This window comes from Callithrix jacchus, chromosome 13 (assembly GCF_049354715.1).
Source record: "Callithrix jacchus isolate 240 chromosome 13, calJac240_pri, whole genome shotgun sequence".
NCBI classification, from domain to species: Eukaryota; Metazoa; Chordata; class Mammalia; order Primates; family Cebidae; genus Callithrix; species Callithrix jacchus.
In genome coordinates this window covers 49,981,139-50,000,776 of record NC_133514.1, presented here as the reverse complement: position 1 = coordinate 50,000,776, position 19,638 = coordinate 49,981,139, and the positions used below count along the sequence as shown (strand labels likewise).

The 19,638-nt window shown below is 39.3% G+C and overlaps 1 protein-coding gene across 6 annotated transcripts in view; it reads right to left on the bottom strand.

The window, feature by feature from the left end:
• The window catches only part of SPIRE1 (spire type actin nucleation factor 1), a 214,844-nt gene that overhangs the window by 62,190 nt on the left and 133,016 nt on the right, over positions 1-19,638 (bottom strand). For all 6 annotated transcript variants that reach the window (XM_008979444.4, XM_008979446.4, XM_035270512.3 and 3 more), the window contains 2 exons: positions 7,863-7,940; positions 832-996 (listed from right to left, as the gene is read on the bottom strand). In XM_008979444.4, the coding sequence (XP_008977692.1) occupies positions 832-996; positions 7,863-7,940 (243 nt within the window). The remainder of the gene's footprint in view (positions 1-831; positions 997-7,862; positions 7,941-19,638) is intronic.

Genomic DNA, 19,638 nt, shown 5'->3' with positions numbered 1-19,638 from the left:
AATGAACTAGATATTCCACTACTAGGAATGTAAGGATTTCATGGTGGCTATTTAAAAAGATTTACATACAAGGATACACAAAATATGCTGCTTATAATGGGACACAAGATGATTAGTTTAATAAACTCTGGAATAGCCATAAGCTAGAAAGGATGTAGCCATTTAGAAATGATAATGTTGAATATATAATGACATGGAAAAAATAATCACAATATGTTAAGCAAAACAACTGGTAATAAAACAAAAGCATTCTATATTAACTCATTTTGTCCAAATAAAGTGCAGAGAAACAAGGCTAAAGGTTATCAATCATCATGTTAACAAAATTTCTCTCTGGGTTATGGAATTATATGTTCATAACTTTCCTTCTTTAAGCTTAATGTACTTTCCAAATTTTCTACAATGATCAAGTATTACTTGCATAAAAAGAAATAATTTTTAAAATTTAATATTAAAACTATTTTCAATAAATGCAATTATAGATGAATAACCACTTGAGTCCATTAATAGTTTTTTGTTTTTCTTTTTTGAGGCAGGGTCTCATTCTGTTGCCCAGGCTGGAGTGCAGTGGCTTGATCTTGGGTCACTGCAACCTCCACCTCCTGGGTTCAAGGGATTCTCTTGCCTCAGCCTCCCAAGTAGATGAAACTGTAGGCATGCACCACCACGCCCAACTAACGTTTATATTTTTTGGTAGAGATGGGGTTTCACCATGTTGGCCAGGCTGGTCTGGAACTCCTGACCTCAGGTGATCCACCCGCCTTGACCTCCCAAAGTGCTGGGATTACAGGAGTGCGCTACCACGCCTGGCCTAACAGTGTTGTTACTTACCATCACTTTTCGCAAAGTATATCTTTTGCAGCGAATGTCATCCATTAGCATCTCATAAGGGGTGAGCTGATATTCAATGGGCAAAGGGTTGTACTGCCGCTCTTGGACCTTCTTAAGTTTTACCCCATTCCTCAAATCCCTCATCACTTGTACCCAGAATCGTGCCTGCAAGAATCAAGGATAGAGAGACATCAATGAATAAATGTACTAGTTTCTTCTAAATAGCTAGTCATACAGAATAAATGAAGAGCTTGAATTACAAAACAATGAGTAAACAACCAAAAACTATATTAAAAATTAGATTTTAGGTACTAATAGATGGGTGGAAAGCAAGCAGTCAATCTATAGGCTCTACCTGCTGAGGCACTGGTTTAAACCTAAGCTTCATCACTGTGGTAGGCTGCATTAAGGGCTCAGGTTCTTCACACTTCCCTGTGTCTACGCTGTTATGTGTCTCTGCTCACTAAAGGGGATTATATTTCCCATACCCTGACTTTTAGTTTGGCTATATGATTTGCTTGGCCATAGGAACAGTGGTGGGTGTGATAAGACAAAAGGCTTCAAAAGGATATGTACAATTGGCTTGTCCCTTGTGTTTCTATTATGGTCATGAGAATGTTAAGCCTGGGTTAGCCTATGGTCCCAGGATAAAGAAAGATAAGATACCTGAAGAGTGGAGCTACCACAGGGGATCTGGAGACTCATGAGCTAGTAAGTAAGTGCTTTTGCTTGATGTGGCTGTGATTTTTGTAGTGGTTAGTGACACTGTATTACTGTGGCCACAGGTGACTGAGATACAACCACCTACCAGCAATTTGATAATGGAGCAAGTTGCTACACCTGTCTGAGCCATAGTTTCCTCATCAATAAAAGAAGAGGTACTTTATTACTTGTTAAGATCATTGGGAGGCCGAGGCGGGTGGATCACAAGGTCAGGAGTTTGAGACCAGCCTGACCAACATGGTGAAACCTCATCTCTACTAAAAATACAAAAATTAGCTGGGTATAGTGGCACACACCTGTAATCCCAGCTACTCAGGAGGCTGAGGCAGGAGAATTGCCTGAACCTGAAAGACGAAGGTTACAGTGAACCCAGATCGTGCCACTGAACTCCAGCCTGGGCAACAGAGTGAGACTTTGTCTCAAAAAAAAAAAAAAAAAAATGGCCAGACACGATAGCTCATGCCTGTAATCCCAACAATTTGGGAGGCTGTGGTGGTGGATCACCTGAGGTCAGGAGTTCAAGACCAGCCTGACCAATATGGTAAAACCCAGTCTCTACTAAAAATACAAAAATTAGCTGGGCATGGTGGCATGCGCCTGTAATTGCAGCTACTCAGGAGGCTAAGGCAGGAGAATTGCTTGAACCCAGGAGACGGAGGTTATAGTGAGCCCAGATCATGCCACTGCCCTCCAGCCTGGGCAACAGAGCAAGACTCTGTCTCCAAAAAAAAAAAAAAAAAAGAAAAAAAATGAGAAAGAAAAACAAACAAACAAACAAAAGAAAATGCTTAAAAAAAGATACTTTTAAAGTTGTTACTATCATTGCACACATTACTCAATTGCACTTATCTTCAAATATTAGGTTTCCTGGTCTACCTTTAAGAGTTCTGAGAATAAAATGACATTTATATGAAAGTACTTTCATTTATATAAAAAAAAAAGGCCAGACACAGTAGCTCATGCCTATAATCTTGGCACTTTGGGAGGCCAAGGTAGGAGAATCACTTGAGGCCAGGAGTTTGAGGCTTCAGTGAGCTATGATTGCACCACTGTACTCCAGCCTGGGTGACAGAGTGAGACTGTCTCAAAAGAAAAATACATAAAATAACATAAAACCTATTAATATTTATCTTATTATACTTTAACTCTTTTGTTTTCCTGCCTATAAGATGTCAAAGTCTCTACTTGAGTGAACTCCATATTTAGCTAAAATCTTGTAGCTTGTTAAAATTAACAAGTAACACAATAGTTACTTAAATAGATTTACTGTAAAATCACGTGATGTATTTCTTCTTTTTTTTTTTTTTTTCTTTTTGAGACAGAGTCTAATTTTGTTACCCAGGCTGGGGTGCAGTGGCATGATGTTGGCTCACTGAAACCTCCAACATCCGGGTTTAAGCGATTCTCCTGCCTCAGCCTCCTGAGGAACTGGGATTATAGGCACCTTTCACCACACTCAGCCAATTTTTGTATTTTTAGTAGAGACAGGGTTTCACCATGTTGGCCAGGCTGGTCTTGAACTTCTGATCTCAGGTGATCCACCCACCTCGGCCTCCCAAAGTGCTGAGATTACAGGTGTGAGCCACCTCGCCTGGCCAAGTGATATATTTCATAAGAACCTTCTATATAAAAACACTGACTAAATTTCTCAAAAGCATCCTCAATAACAATTCATAATTTTAAAAAAATGTTGGGTTTGGACAATAAGCAGCTACCAAAAAATATAAAAAGTATTTTTTTTTTTTTTGAGACGGAAGTTTCATTCTTGTTACTCAGGCTGGAGTGCAATGGCGCGATCTCGGCTCACTGCACCCTCTGCCTCCTGGGTTCAGGCAATTCTCCTGCCTCAGCTTTCTGAGTAGCTGGGATTACAGGCACGCACCACCATGCCCAGCTAATTTTTTGTATTTTTAGTAGAGACGGGGTTTCACCATGTTAACCAGGATGGTCTCGATCTCTTGACCTCGTGATCCACCCGCCTCGGCCTCTAAAAAGTATTTTTTAATTTCCTATCCTCTTGTTCCAAAAAGGATTTGAGGTACTTAAATATTCATATTTAAAAAGATTCTTAATTCTGCCATTGAAGATGTTCTAAAATAATATCCCTAAAATATCCATATTTCTCTCTTGAGAATAATGCTTTTGTCCCAATTTCTATACTTCTCTTATTCATCCCTTTAAGATGCAGCAGAAAGATCATCTCATCTGTTAAAAGTCTACCCTCAGGCTTTAAATTAGGGGACAATTACCCATATTAAAAGCTTTTGCTATAATTTAAAAAGGGATTCAAACATACTTTGTTCCTTTTTTTTTGAGACGGAGTCTTGCTCTTGTTGCCCCAGGCTGGAGTGCAGTGGTGCCATCTTGGCTCACTGCAATTTCCGCCTCCCGGGTTCAAGCGATTCTCCTGCCTCAGTCTCCTGAGTAGGTGGATTACAGGCACCTCGCCTGGCTAATTTTTTGAACACCTGACCTCAGGTGATCCACCCACCTTGGCCTCCCAAAGTGCTAGTATTACAGGCATGAGCCACCTCACCCAGCCCACACTTTGTTATATAGTCAGATTTTTGTGTGTGATTGTTTGGTTAAAAAATCTTACATATTACTTTTCAGAAATTAAAGAAAGTCACACTTATTATATAAAATAACAGACAACTGTTATCATATGCATTCCTGGAGATTATCATTTATCTCTTATCCCACTAGGGAGATTCTGAAACTAGATTCTGCTACTAAAGACATTCTAATTCTCTCTCAACTCTTTACTCTTTTCATTCTAATCTTTCTAGGTAATTCATTTAGTTGTCCTTTGGGGAGGAAGCTGGTGAGCTATGCAAATATAATTCCTTCTGGAGTTAGTGCTTCTCTTGGCAGGGATGATACTAGTTTTCAAATGAAGGTATCTTACAGTAAGAAATTAAATTTTTAGTTTACGTTTATACCAGCTGTTTGCTAACTTGTGAACACTAGAAGTTATTTATCTTGTTTCAATGACTGGGAAAACCAATGTAAAATTTATTGGCCAAGACAAAATCTACCTAGAGCAACACTATCCAAGTATTCCACATTAAGGAAAACTGATAATCAAATTTATTCTAAAATGACAAATAACAGCTTTTAAGACACTGTAGGCAAGTATTTTTTGTTTTGTCTTGAATATCCCAAATATCTTGAAGATATCAATAAATTAAGAATATTGCAAGCAAGAAATAACACAAATGACCAGCAACAAATGAGTAGATAAACTATGATATACCCACACAATGGAATATTTCTCAGCAATAAAAATAAATACACTATGGATACAGACACCACCAGGAATGAAATCTCAAAAAAATTAGGAAGAGTAAAAGAAGCCAAACAAAAAACTGTACATATCATATGATTACATTTATATAAAATTCTAGAAAGTGCAAACTAATCTATAGTCATAGCAAGCTGATAATTAGTTGGCTGGAAACTGGGGAGGCAGGAGACAGGAGGCAGGATTGTAAAAAGGTATGAGGAAACTTTGGGTGTGATAAATAGGCTCATTATTTTGATTGTGGTGATGGTTTCATGTGTGAATATATATACACACACACACACACAAAATACATGTCAAAATGTATCAAATTATGCATTTTAAATATGTATAGCTTATTGTATATCTATATCTCAATAAAACAGAAAAGAATGTGCTAACAATTAAAACCTAATATGGGCTGGGCGAGGTGGCTCATGCCTGTAATCCCAGCACTTTGGGAGGCCAAGGCAGGAGGATCACAAAGTCAAGAGATCGAGACCATCCTGGCTAACAGAGTGAAACCCTGTCTCTACTAAAAATACAAAAAATTAGCCGGGCATGGTGGTACATGCTTGTAGTCCCAGCTACTAAGGAGGCTGAGGCAGAAGAATCACTTGAACCCAAGGGAGGTGGAGGTTGCAGTGAGCCAAGATCACACCACTGCACTCCAGTATGGACAACAGAGCGAGACTCTGTCTCAAAAACAAAAAAACAACCTAATACGGTCAAAAGCAACCCATTCATATCATAATGGCATTATTTATCTAGCATTCTTAACCTAGAAAGTCAGAATCCTAAAATATGCCTTCCCTCAATACCTGGACTTCAACAATCTTCTTTTTTTTTTTTTGAGACAGAGTCTCCCTTTGTTGCCCAGCCTGGATGTAGTGGTGTAATCTCAGCTCACCTCAACCTCTGCATCCCGGGTTCAAGCTATTCTCTTGCCTCAGCCTCCCGAGTAGCTAGGATTACAGGTGTGTACCACCATGCCCAGCTAATTTTTGTATTTTTCAGTAGAGACAGCTGGCCATGTTGGCCAGGCTGGTCTTGAACTCCTGACCTCAGGTGATCCGCCCACCTCAGCCTCCCAAAGTGCTGGGATTACAGGCAAGAGCCACCACACCTGGCCTTGGACTTCCACAATCTTAACACTTCACGACATTCACTATTGTGTACCCAAGGCTGTAATGCTACCACTCTAAATTTTATATGAGGGCCGGGATTTCTGGAGTCACTAGGATTTAGAACTATGCCTGAAAAATCATAGATGCTTGAAGTGTGTCACATGAATAAACCACATTATCTGTTTTGCAAATCTGTCTTCTGTTTTGGATTGAGTTTTATCAGTAGAGAGACCCCATATCGTTTATTCTGCATTCCCAGGGTCCTAACCTAGATAACTGTTCATTGGATAAATAAATGTACAATGCTGTTGGTTTCACACTTAATCCTGAAAACATAGCTTAAGCTTTGATTAATACACAATAATATGTTAAGGCAGGGGTTTGCAACCCCTAGTCCACTGACTGGTACCGGTCTGTGGCCTGTCAGAAACCAGGCCACACAGCAAGTGAGCAGTGGATGAGAAAGCATCATGCCTGAGCTCTGTCTCCTGCAATATCAGCAGTGGCATTAGACTCTCAAAGGAGCACAAACCCTATTGTGAACTGCCCATGTGGGGGATCTAGGTTGTACACTTCTTATGAGAATCTAATACCTGATGATCTGAGGTGGAACAGTTTCATCCTGAAACCACCCCTCTACCCACAATCTTTGAAACTGTCTTCCACAAAACCAGTCTCTGATACCAAAAAAGTTGGGGACTGCTGTGTTAAGGTATTAACATAATTAGAAATATTACTATTTTAAAACACTAAAATTCTCAGAGACATTGGGGGTGGTTTTAACAAAACCAAAAAGCTGGCCGGGCACGGTGGCTCACGCCTGTGATCCCAGCACTTTGGGAGGCTGAGGCGGGTGGATCACGAGGTCAAGAGATCGAGACCATCCTGGTCAACATGGTGAAACCCCGTCTCTACTAGAAATACAAAAAAAATTAGCTGGGCATGGTGGCGCGTGCCTGTAATCCCAGCTACTCGGGAGGCTGAGGCAGGAGAATTGCCTGAACCCAGGAGGCGGAGGTTGCGGTGAGCCGAGATCGAGCCATTGCACTCCAGCCTGGGTAACAAGAGTGAAACTCCGTCTCAAAAGAAAAAAAAAAAAAAAACCAGAAAGCTTTTTAAAATGGGAAATAGGTATTTCCTCAAATGTAAGACTAAGCATTCAAATTTATTTATCAATTCATACTACAGTCCTTAATAAAGAGCCTTTTATTTTTTATTTTTTTGAGACAGGGTCTCACTCTGTTGACCAGCTGGAGTGCAGTGGGGTGTGATCATAGTTCACTGGAGCCTCAACCTCCCGGGCTCAAGTGATCCCCAGACTTAAGTGATCCTTCTAACCCAGCTTCCCAAGTAGCTGGGACCACAGGCACATGCCACCAGCCCGGCTAATTTTTTTATTATTATTATTTTTAGTAGTGATAGGGTCTCACTATCAGGCTGGTCTTGATTTCCTAAGCTCCAGCAATTTTCCTGCCTTGGCCTCCCCAAGTGCTGGGATTACAGGTGTGAGCCACCATGCCTGGCCAATAACTAGCATTTAAAAAGACATTATACAGGTTCAGCACAGTGGCTCATGCCTGTAATCCTAGTACTTTGGGAGGCCAAAGTGGGAGGATCACATGAAGTCATGAGTTTGAGACCAGCCTGGTCAACATGGTAAAACCCCATCTCTACCAAAAATACAAAAATTAGCCAAGTGTGGTGGTGCATGCCTGTAGTTTCAGCTACTTGGGAGGCTGAGGCAGGAAAATTGCTTGAACCCGGGAGGCAGGGGGTTGCAATGAGCCAAAATCTTGCCATTGCACTCCAGCCTGGGCAACAGAACAAGACCCTGTCTCAAAAAAAAAAAATTATACTATTTCTTAGTACACAGATCAGAAAGCATATCCAGCTCTTACCCAGTCAGCATTTTTCAGCTCTTCCAGGTCTGTGTTAGATTCATCACTCTTTTCCATTTCTTGAATCTTCTTAAGATTCTACGGTTAAAATAAAACAGGCATAAAAATTTCATTAAGTTACCTTCTCAAATTAAAATTCCTAACACATACCTTCAGATAAGACATATACCCAAGTGTCACTGAAAGAGACAGTACAGAATCTATTGCTCTGTAAACTCTAGGGCCAATTAAAATAGAACCCTGAGGATCCATTTTACTGATATTGCTCATAATTTCTTCTCAGGCCTTGTGAAAGGAAATGTACTTCCTTTCCTTATTTCCTTAAGACTGTTACTGTAGTTGAATTTTCAGCAACAATATCAATTCAGCTTCTAAGCTATATTCTCCCTCACCACCATCCCTATTTAATCTTAAATATCCATCATTAAATCGCACGGATATTACTTCCCACCCCACCAACCCTCCTTTTTTTTTTTTTTTTAAATTACTTAAGTGCTCTTCTTTTCATCTCTACTACAAATCCCTTACTCTAAACACCATCGTATTTTGCCCAGGCATCTGAAGTGATACCATCCTGGACACTCTCCTCTCCTCATCCCATGGCGGGTCTCTTTCATTGTCTACTTTCATTCTTCCTTCAAATATCAGACTTAACAGAATCACCAATTCTTCAGAGAAGCCTTCCCTTCCTCCCTGAATAAGTCGAAATCCTCCTATTTAAAATTTTTATAGCATCATTATACCTTTGTAGCTCTTATTAACATTGTAATTTTACACGTATTAGTGCCTTCCCTCTAGACTTCATGAGGCAGAACCCCATCTTCAGAGGCCACACAAGCACTAGCACTTGCTGATGCTCAATATATTTATCAAGTCATTTAATGAGTAAAGTTTAATTGGTAAAAATGCCTCAAACTGCATCAATTCAACACTTGCAACTTTGACTGCTAAATTATAATCACATATTAATTCTGAATTTCACCATTTCTACTCACAATAACTTAACACTAACATATTTACTTTTTGCTGAGCTATTTGCCTGCCTGCACTTAAACTGAGTTTTAAAAATTTTTTGGCTGGGTGCCATGGCTCACGCCTGTAATCCCAGCACTTTGGAAGGCTGAGGCGGGTGGATCGCGAGGTCAAGAGATCGAGACCATCCTGGTCAACATGGTGAAACCCCGTCTCTATTTAAAAAAAAAAAAAAATACAAAAAATTAGCTGGATATGGTGAGGGGTGCCTGTAATCCCAGCTACTCAGAAGGCTGAACCCAGGAGGCGGAGGTTGCAGTGAGCCAAGATCACACCATTGCACTCCAGCCTGGGTAACAAGAACAAAACTCCATCTCAAAAAAAAAAAAAAAAAAAATTCCCTAATCCCCACGCTGATCAAAAGATTGTTTAAATGCACTGTATGAAACCTAGCTTGTTTTATATGAGAATAATAAATACTTAATTTGAAATATTTATTTTTTAAATTTCTTTCTTTCCTCCCCCTCCCTCCCACCCTGTGTTCCCGAGCGCTGGCTCTCACACGCCGTCACCACCTCCCTCCCCCCAACCCCTACCACCTCCCTTCCTCCTTCCCTCCCTCCTTCCCTCCCTTCCTTCCTTCCTTCTGACAGGGTCTTGCTCTGTTGTTCAGGCTGGAATGCAGTGATACAATTACAGCTCACTACAGCCTCGACTTCCTGGGGCTTCAGTAATCCTACCAGCTTAGCCCCCCAAGTAGCTGGGACTATAGGTGAGCACCCTTACGCCTAGCCAATTTTTTGTATTTTGTACAGATAGGGTCTCACTACATTGCCTGGGCTGGTGTCGAACTCCTGGGCTTGAGATCCTCCTGCCTCAGCAAAGTACTGGGATTACAGGTTTGAGTCACCACACCTTGCCTCATCTCCTACTATTTCTTCCTACTGCAGCCTTATGGTATTTACGCTGGCTGCCACCTTCTTCCTAGAATGCTTTACATCTCAAATATCCAGACTGAATCACCTCACATCTGTTACACATTTGTGCAAATGTCATCTTCTCAATGGGGTCTATCTTGACCAAATTCCAAGCCCCATCCCCAGCCACTAGCAATTCCTCTAGTCTACTTCTTTTTCCATAGCTCTTCCTACCTTTTAGTGGTCTATAGGATGTACTTATTTCTTATGTTTACTATCTACCAATTCCTGCTGGATTGTAAGCTTTAGGAGAGAAAAAATATATATATTTTTGTATTTTGTTTACTGATGGGATTCACATATCTCCAGAACAGTGCCTTGCATAGAGTAGCAGGTGCTCAGTAAATATTTCTTCACTAATTAGATTAAGATTCTTTCAACTATGCATGCTTCAACACTTAAAACTATTTAATAGCCCTTATAAAGTCAACTTTAATAAGAGGAAGCTCAATCAGAGGGAGTAATATTCAGAGAAAAATCCATTTTCTCCTCTAAATTCAGGATCCCCTAGGGAAGCTGGGGAGAGGCATCTTATCTGCCACACAGAAACACATGCTCTGCAGTTTAGGAAAATAAATCTTCAAGCCAGGCTCACATTATATTGAAGTGTCTCAGTCAATAGGTGGATAGATAGGTAAAATAAAATAAAAAAGAAAAAGAAATGCATTTCTAATTCCACACAGAAGAAAATAATTACTTATAGTTAAACAGGTCAATAATATTCAACCAGCATCAAATGAGCTGGTTTGCAACCTTAGTGCCTGAGAAAATAAAGTATGTATAAATGGACCAGCCTTCTAACAACCCTCCTTTCCTTAGACATAATGGAGCGTGGGGCAGGGCTGACACATGCCCACTTGGAAACCCGTTATTTCTGCCATATTCTCCCTTGTCACACAAAGGCTGATCCCACAGAAGCAATATACTGTTTACCCAGGAGCTCATAAATCATAACATTATGAAAAAAAGCTGAAATCATGATGAATAAACTCATCTTTATAAACCTATACTTTTTTAAAAAAAATTCCAGACCAGGTGCAGTGACTCACGCCTATGATCCTAGTACTTGGGGAAGCTGAGGCAGAAGGATTTCTTGAGGCCAGGAGTTGGAGACAACCTGGGCAACAGGTAGTTTTTTGGTTTTTTTTTGTCTCTCCAGAAAAAAAAATCCCAAAAAATTAGCCAGGTTTGGTGATGCTTGCCTGTAGTCCCAGCTATTCAGGAGGCTGAGTAGGAGAATCACTTCAGTCTGGGAGGTTGTGGCTACAGTGAACTAAGACCACACCACTGCACTCCAGCCTGGGCAACAGAGATTTGATGTCTATCCATCAAATAAAATAAAATAATATTAATAAAACGACAGATAAACACAACACATTTTCCTGGAATTAATGTAATGAAAGCTGCAGTAAGCTGCCCTCTGTTTCAGGAACAGCGTGTTCTTCCACTAGTGGCTAGAGATGTGTGCTAAAGGCTCGTTCCTTAACTCTCCTCAGGAACTGCCCTGCGCCAAAGGAAGCTGCTTTGTCAAAGTTACATCCTCTCTGGAGTAACCTATATCCAATCACTGGTCTGTGCAGAAGTACACAGCTCAGGCCTCTTTGCTTCAATGTGGGGTATCTCTGAAGAACCACCCCAGCTTCTGAGCTCCCTGTGGGATCAGCTGACGCCTCTGCTGCATCTGCATCACAGTTCAACATTTCCCTCTGCTCAATCATGCTTTCCTTACCCCTTATATAAGTGTTCCCAAAAGCATGCCTCAATAAAACTTCCTGAATTCAAATTTTACCCCTCAGAATCCCCCCAGGAAATCTTAGGCGAACTTAATCCACAGCATGGAACATTTAAAAATATATTACAACAGACATTTCAGACAAAACTTACATGAATTTCAAAGGTAAAATCTACTATTTCAAAGATATTTTAACTTGTACTAGATTATATATCCTTCATTAATTTTGTCTAGAACCCCTCCCTGCTCCTTCCTCTGATAAAGATCCTTCTGTTGAGAAATACATCCCATATGGTTTAAGCAGAGCTGACCCAGTACCTCAAAGAACATGACCTAGACCAGCCAGCACAGCCCATCTCCTTGCCACTGCGACTGGTTACCAAATGAGTGTATGGCTCCAAATCTTCCTCTAAAACTTTTTTACCCCAATTAACAGAAAAGATTTGCTGCCAGAGTTGCTAAATTGATAGAGTGTGAGAATAGGGCTGCAGACAGATGGAAGAGTCTGTCCTGGACAGGGGTAGGGAGGAAAGGGAAAGAGCATGCCAACCCTGACAGCCTTTGAGATTCTAGATACACCTAAAACAAGATGTACCCTTAGATTTCCCAATTAGGTGAGCCAATATATTTCTTCCCTACTCTGTCCATGCTTATTTGAGTGGGTTTCTGTCATTTGCAACTGAAAGCTATAATTTAGTATGTCCTCATAGTCTACAAATATGAGTTCATGCTTTTATGTCTTAGGGGTACTCTGGTAGAATAGTGTGAGAAGTGGAAAAATATATTCAATCCAAACTCTTTTGCTCCAGTGCCCACCAAAACAGGGTCCCTTTTCCACCCAACCTTAATTTTTACTATTCTCTGACACTTCCCTGACTAAATGTAGTCAGGAGGATATAACTGTTAGGCCTGCTCACATCTCTACCTTTACTGGTGCTGTGATCAAATCCCTTACTCTCTGCCACTAAGACAAACTATCTGTTCTTTGTAACACTGAAGATAATTTAAATTGTCCAAGAATTTCACATTTCTTTGTTTTTCTGAACAACAGCACAAACTGTAGCTCAGATACTTTCCAGCTGTGTGACTTTGGGCAAATTTCTTAATTGCTCTAATCCTGTTTCATTTTCTCATATATTAAAGTACAAATAATAATATCTTTTAGATTTTATAGAAGAAATATACCAGAAGAATACAGATGAAACATAGCATTCAGACTATATTGAACACTCAGTAGATATTAGTTATTATAAGTCAATGAATATATATGAGGATTTGATTGTGAATACTTTTTACTCCATCACAAAAATGTTTTATTCTAAGTGAATTTGTTTTACAAAATGATACCTCTCCTTAGCCTCTTCATCAAATCAAAATCCTGACTCAGCAATCAATGTAAGAGCTTAGAATCTATAAATATTGTAATCAAACAAGCTTGATCAAATATGTGGTTAGAAAGCCCAATATTTCTAGTTAGCAGCAAAAACAAGTGAGCTTTTTGAAATTACAGATTTTTCTTTAGATTCAAGCTTCTGTCAATTATATTTTAGCTTCTGAATGAATTTTTTTTTTTTTGTGCTTGCAGAAATGTAGTAACAGATGTCAATCTGTGCTTGAGATATGGTGAGAAAGTACTAACTGGGAGAACTCACATGGCAATTATGCTTCCCATTTCTGACATTACCGTTCTAAAGCTGGCAATTAGAACTGCTCTATGCCAGCATATATCTTCAGTTCCTGGCAACTTAAAAACCACAATCTACTCTGTGAATCACAAGTATGTCAAATGCTCAGACAATAATTTTAATTCATTTGTGTAGATCCAACATCAGCTCACATATAAGTACCCTTTACTAATTAAATCCTTATTTACATATATGTTCACATATTAATATAATAAATTACTTTTATGACAGCATTTTAATGATCACCATTTCTACCATTTAAACTATCTCATTATTCCTCGATGCCATGTGTACGTTTTCAGTTAGAAATTTTTAAGTGTATTATAATTAAATAAGTGTATTATAATGAATATATTTCAAAAATTCCTTGAACAAATTGTAATTAATTTTTGAGGATTTTTGAGGCCGAGTCTCACTCTGTTGACCAGGCTGGAGTGCAGTGGAGTGATCACAGCTCACTGCAGCTTCAAGCTCCTGGGCTCAAGCAATCCTCTCACCTCAACCTCCTGCAGCAGGGACTACAGGCATGTACCACCATGCCTGGCTATTTTCTGTATTTTTAGTAGAGATGGGGTTCTGCCATGTTGGCCAGGCTGGACTTGAACTCCTGGGCTCAGTGGTCCACCTGACTCGAACTGCCAAACTGCTGGGATGATAGGCATAAGTCACCACACTGGGCAACAAACCATTTTAATAACTCAGTTAAAGTATGCTAATGTAGGCCAGGTATGATGGCTCACAATTTTAATCCCAGCACTTTGGGAGGCTGAGGCAGAAGGACCGCCTGAGCCTGAGAGTGGGAGGTTGCAGTGAGCTACGACTGCATCAGTGCATTCTAGTCATGGCAAAAGAGCAAGACCCTGTCTCAAAAAAAGAGAAAAAAAAGAAAAAAGAAAAAGAAAAAGAAAGAATAAAAGCAACAAATTACTGCCAGGTGCAGTGGCTCACACCCGCAGTCCCAGCTACTAGAATGGCTGAGGTGGGAGGACTGCTTGAGGCTGGGAGACGGATGTTGCAGTGAGCTGAGATCGCACCATTGCACTCCAGCATGGGCGACAAAGCCAGACCCTGTCTCAAAACAAAAATAAAAGCAGAACAGAAACACAAAGAAATTACTTACTAAAATTATTAAATACATTTCATGACTGACATTATTCCACAACTAATATTGACTATAATAAATTAAAAAAATGAATATCAGCCACACAGACTATGAGCTATGACTTTTTAATTCAGATACATTTTATCTAAAAAGAGAGAAAAATATTTTATCATATTTGCTAGTCCCAAATTAATATTTCAGAATTAGGGTACAAAAAATCCCAGTAACGAGTACAGCAGTCATTCTGATAAATGGAAGTTTTCCATGCAGAGTTAATGGATAAGTACTAAAGAACATAATTTATATTTGCATCAAGCTTTATGGTGCTTTCTTAAAGATATAATATGCTTCTCCTCCCTGAGGGGTAGATGGTGGCCAGATAACAACTACAGCAATTATGAAAAAAGAGCATTTTATTGACTAAAAAATGTAAAATGCTAAGATAAACTATAAATTGATATTCTCTACTACTTAATTTGAATTTACATGGTTCACTACAGAAATAAGAAAAACTACAGATAAAGCCATAAAAATGAAAGGAATTCATTTCTAGGTTCTAGGAAAGGAATTCTTCTTTTTTTTTGAGATTGAGTCTCACTCTGTTGCCAGGCTGGAGTGCATGGCGCCACCTCGGCTCACTGCAACGTCCACCTCCCAGGTTCAAGGAATTCTCCTGCCTCAGCCTCTCAAGTAGCTGGGACTACAGGCACATGCCATCACACCCAGCTAATTTTTGTATTTTTCATAGAGGCAGGGTTTCACCATGTTGGCCAGGATGGTCTTGATTTCTTGACCTCATGATCCGCCTGTCTTGGCCTCCCAAAGTGTTGGGATTACAGGTGTGAGCCACCATGCCCAACCTTCCTCTATTCTTCCAGCATTTTTTGTACATGTTCTCTTTCTCTCTCTCTCTCTCTCTGTGTGTGTGTGTGTTTAACGAATGCCTCTGCTCTACATAGCTTGACTGACATTATCTCCCAATACACATCTGCTCTTTCTGTTTGTATACTTATAGGTTCTTGTTCACACCTATAGAAATGCAGTGATGATAAAAATAACTATTAAAATATCAGACAATATTTACAAATCATATCACAAAGAGTTATTTTCCTAATAAATACAAATTAATAAGACCATGAGCTCATTAGAGAAATGGCCAAAGGAAATGAACAGGCAACTGACAAATGATTCTCAAGCATATGAAAAGATATCTGATCTCATTTATAATAAGAAAAATACAAATTAAAAGTGTTAAGATACGAATTTTCCCTTATCACTGTAAAAGCACACTGTCAAGATGTAGGAGAATAGACATCCTTACATATTGCTAAGGACAATATCAACTAGTAAATCTCTATGAAGGACAGTATTGCAATATTTTATAAAAATTATAAATGCACATTTCCTTTGACCCAACAAGTCTACTTCTAGGAATTTACCCTACAGTTATGCTTACACTCAGGAAAAATAGGTTTAAAATTATCCATGACACTACTGTTTATAATAGGAAAAGACTGGAAATTACTTAATAGCTGTCAATATAGGACTGCTTAATTACAGCATACCTACATGATTGATTATAAAGGCCTACATATGTGAAAATTATGCACTGATATGATCTCCAAGACATAATTAAATAAAAAAGGAAAGTTTAAAAGCGAAAAAGGGAAGCAAATACTGATATGCATTTGTTATGTATAAAATCTCTCTGCAAAGATAAGAAATTAATTACATTTGTTGCCTGTAGAGAGTGCATGGTTAGGAGACAGAAGTAAAAGGGTGCAACTTAATGTAATATTTTTGCACCTCCTGGCTTTCAAACCATGTGATTTTGTTTTTTGCTGTTATTGTTAAAAATAAATTAAGTTTTAAAAGCTTCAGGATCTGAAAGGTGGCAGAGTTCTTCCATGATCTTTCAGTAAAATGTTCTTATGAAACATTTTAAGAGGGAGAGCGCTAAGAGCAATGACACAGAGGGCGGAGAGAGATTTACTCACTGATGAGAACAGTGCTAGGCATGTTACCAATATTTACAACAAAAATAACAAATCAAACAGAAAAAAGACAGACAGCAGCAAGGACCATGAACATTACAAATGATGAATGATCTCATTAAAACGAACACATGGCACACTTACAAAAAGACATCTGGTCGTGGATTTTCTGTCAAAAAGTTATATGTTCACCACTTGGATGGATATGAACCTACTTTAGGTCTAGAAAGAAACTTCCAGACAACTTGAATGCCAGAATTTTATTACTGGAGGTGTTGGTATGAGGTGACAGATAGACAAGGAATATGAGAAAGCTGATTAAAACACCCTTCAATCTGTGAACGAGACAGATGTCTTGGGGCTTTGTCTTTGGAAGCCTATTCAAGCAGAAAATAAGCTGAAGTCATGTCACAAACAGGAGTCCCAGTGTGAGTTAACATGCAGTTTGCCCTATGACGCAGGTGGATTTGGCTACTGGCTTGTTAAGAGATGGAGGGGTGGGAAATACTTACATTTGATTTTTCAGCCAATTTGCAGACTATAAAATGTGGCCATAAGATTTGAAAAACAGACAAAACCATTTCATAACAGCTTAGTCAATTTAAAAAACATTTTTTTCCCCAGGCAACAGAAGATACTTTATATACATTATGTAATTTTTAATTTTAAGTAAAATATTTTTTAGTTTATTTAAGATAAACTGAGCTCAAGAATTTCATCAAGTTATGATTTCTTGCAGGGGGAAACTGAAATAATATACGTACAGGCATACCTCATTTTGCTATATTTCGTTTTGTTGAACATAGCAGATATTGGGTTTTTTTGTTTGTTTGTTTGAGACATAGTTTCACTCTGTCCCTGGCGTGGAGTGCAGTGGCTCATGATCTTGGCTTAATGCAACCTGCGCCTCCTGGGCTCAAGCCACTCTTGTGCCTCATCCTCCCGAGTAGTTGGGATCATAGGTGCACACCACCACACCGGGCTAATATTGTAGTATCAGTAGAGATGGGGTTTTACCATGTCGGCCAGGTTGGTCCCAAACTCCTGACCTCAAGTGATCTGCCTGCCTCAGCCTCCCAAAGTGCTAGGATAACAGATGTGAGCCACTGCATGTCTGGCCAGATACTGTGTTTTTACAAATTGAATGTCTGCAGCAACCCTCAGTTCAGCAAATCTATCGGTGCCATTTTTCCTAGAGCATGTGCTCACTTTGTGTCTTTCTGTCACATTTTGGTAATTCTTGCAAATTTTCATATTATTTATTATTAATTCTGTTACGGAGATCTGTGAGGATTCTTTGTGTCTTTTTGTCACATTTTGGTAATTCTCACAATATTTTATAATTTTTATTATTAATTCTGTTATGGAGATCTGTGAGCAGTGATCTTTAATGTTACTATTGTCATTGCAAACATAGTATCCATATAAGACAACAAACTTAATTGATAGATGTGTGTGTTCTGACTGTTCTGCTCACTAGCCATTCCCCCATCTCTCTCCCTCTCCTCAGTCCTCCCTATTCCCGGAGACACAGATAATTTAACAAGGCCAATTAGTAACACTACAATGGCCTTTATGTGTTCAAGTGAAAGAAGAGTCACAAGTCTCTCATTTTAAATCAAAAGCTGGACATGATTAAGTTTGGTGAGGAAGGATGTCAAAAGCAGAGACAGGCTGAAAGCTAGGCTCCTTGCACAAAACAGCCAAGTTGTGAATGCAAAGGAAAAGCTCTTAAAGGAAATTAAAAGTGCTACTCCAGTGAACATGAATGATAAGAAGGCAAAACAGCCTTAATTCCTGATACAAAGTTGTAGTGGTCTGGATAGAAGATCAAATCAGCCATACCATTCCCTTAAACCAAAGCCTAATCCTGAGCAGGGCCCAAACTCTTCAATTCTATGAAGGCTGAGAAACTGAAGAAGCTGCAGGAGAAAAGTTTGAAGCTAGCAGAGATAGGTTCATGAGGTTTCAGAAAAAAGGCTGTCACCATTTGATAAAAGTCCAAGGTGAAGCAGCAAGTGCTGGATGTAGAAGCTCAAGCAAGTTATCCAGAAAATATGGCTCACTGATGAAGGTGGCCACAGTAAACAATATATTTTTAATGTAGATGAAACAGTTTAATATTGGAAGATGTCATCTAGGACTTTCACAGCTAGAGAGAAATCAATGTTTGGCTTCAAAGAACAGGGTGACTCTCTTGTTAGGGACCAATGCAGATGATGACTTTAAGTTGAAGTCAATGCTAATTTACCATTTTGAAAATCTTTGGGCCCTTAAGAATTGTTTACTCTGCCTGTGTTCTTATAAAGGGAACAACAAAGACTGGAGGACAACACATCTGTTTACAGCAAAAAATTCCTTTCAAAATATTGCTGCTCATTAACAATGCATTTGGTCACCCAAAAGCTCTGATGGAAATGTACAAGATTAATGTTGTTTTCATGCCTGCTAATACAACATCTGTTGTACAGCCCATGGATCAAGGAGTAATTTTTACTTGCAAGTCTTATTTAAGAATCACATTTTGTAAGGCTATAGCTGCCATAGACAGTGATTCCTCTGATGGGTCTGGGCAAAGCACATTAAAAAATCTTCTGGAAAGGATTCACCATTCTAGATGCCATTAAGAACACTGGTGATTCATGGAAGGAGGTCAAAATGCACCATCAACAGGAGTTTGGAAGAAGCTGATTTCAACCCTCATGGATGACTTTGAGGGGCTCAAGACTTCAGTGGAGGAAGTAACTGCTGATGGGATGGAAACAGCAAGAGAACTAGAACTAGAAGCGGAGCCTGAAAATGTGCCTGAATTACTGCAATCTCATGAGAAAACTTAACCTAATGAGAAGTTATTTCTTATGGATGATCAAGGAAAGTACTAACATGGAATCGACTCCTGGTGACAATGCTGTGCACATTGTTGACATGACAACAGAAGATTTCAAAAATTATATAAACCTAGTTGATAAAGCAGAAGCAGGGTTTGAGAAGATTGACTCCAATTCTGAAAGAAGTTCTACTGTGGGTAATGTGCTATCAAACAGCACTGCATGCTACAAGGAAATCTTCTGTGAAAGACACAGGTGATGTGCAAACTTCCTCGTCTGACTTCAGAAAGGGCCAAAGCCACCCTAACCTTTAGCAGCCACCACCTTGATCAGTCAGTAGCCATCAGCACTGGGTCAAGACACTTCACCAGCAAAAAGGGTTACAACACACTGATGGCTTAGAGAATCGCTAGCATTTTGTAGCAATAAAGCATTTCCTCCTTCCTTCCTTCCTTTCCTCCCTCCCTCTTTCTTTCTCTCTCTTTC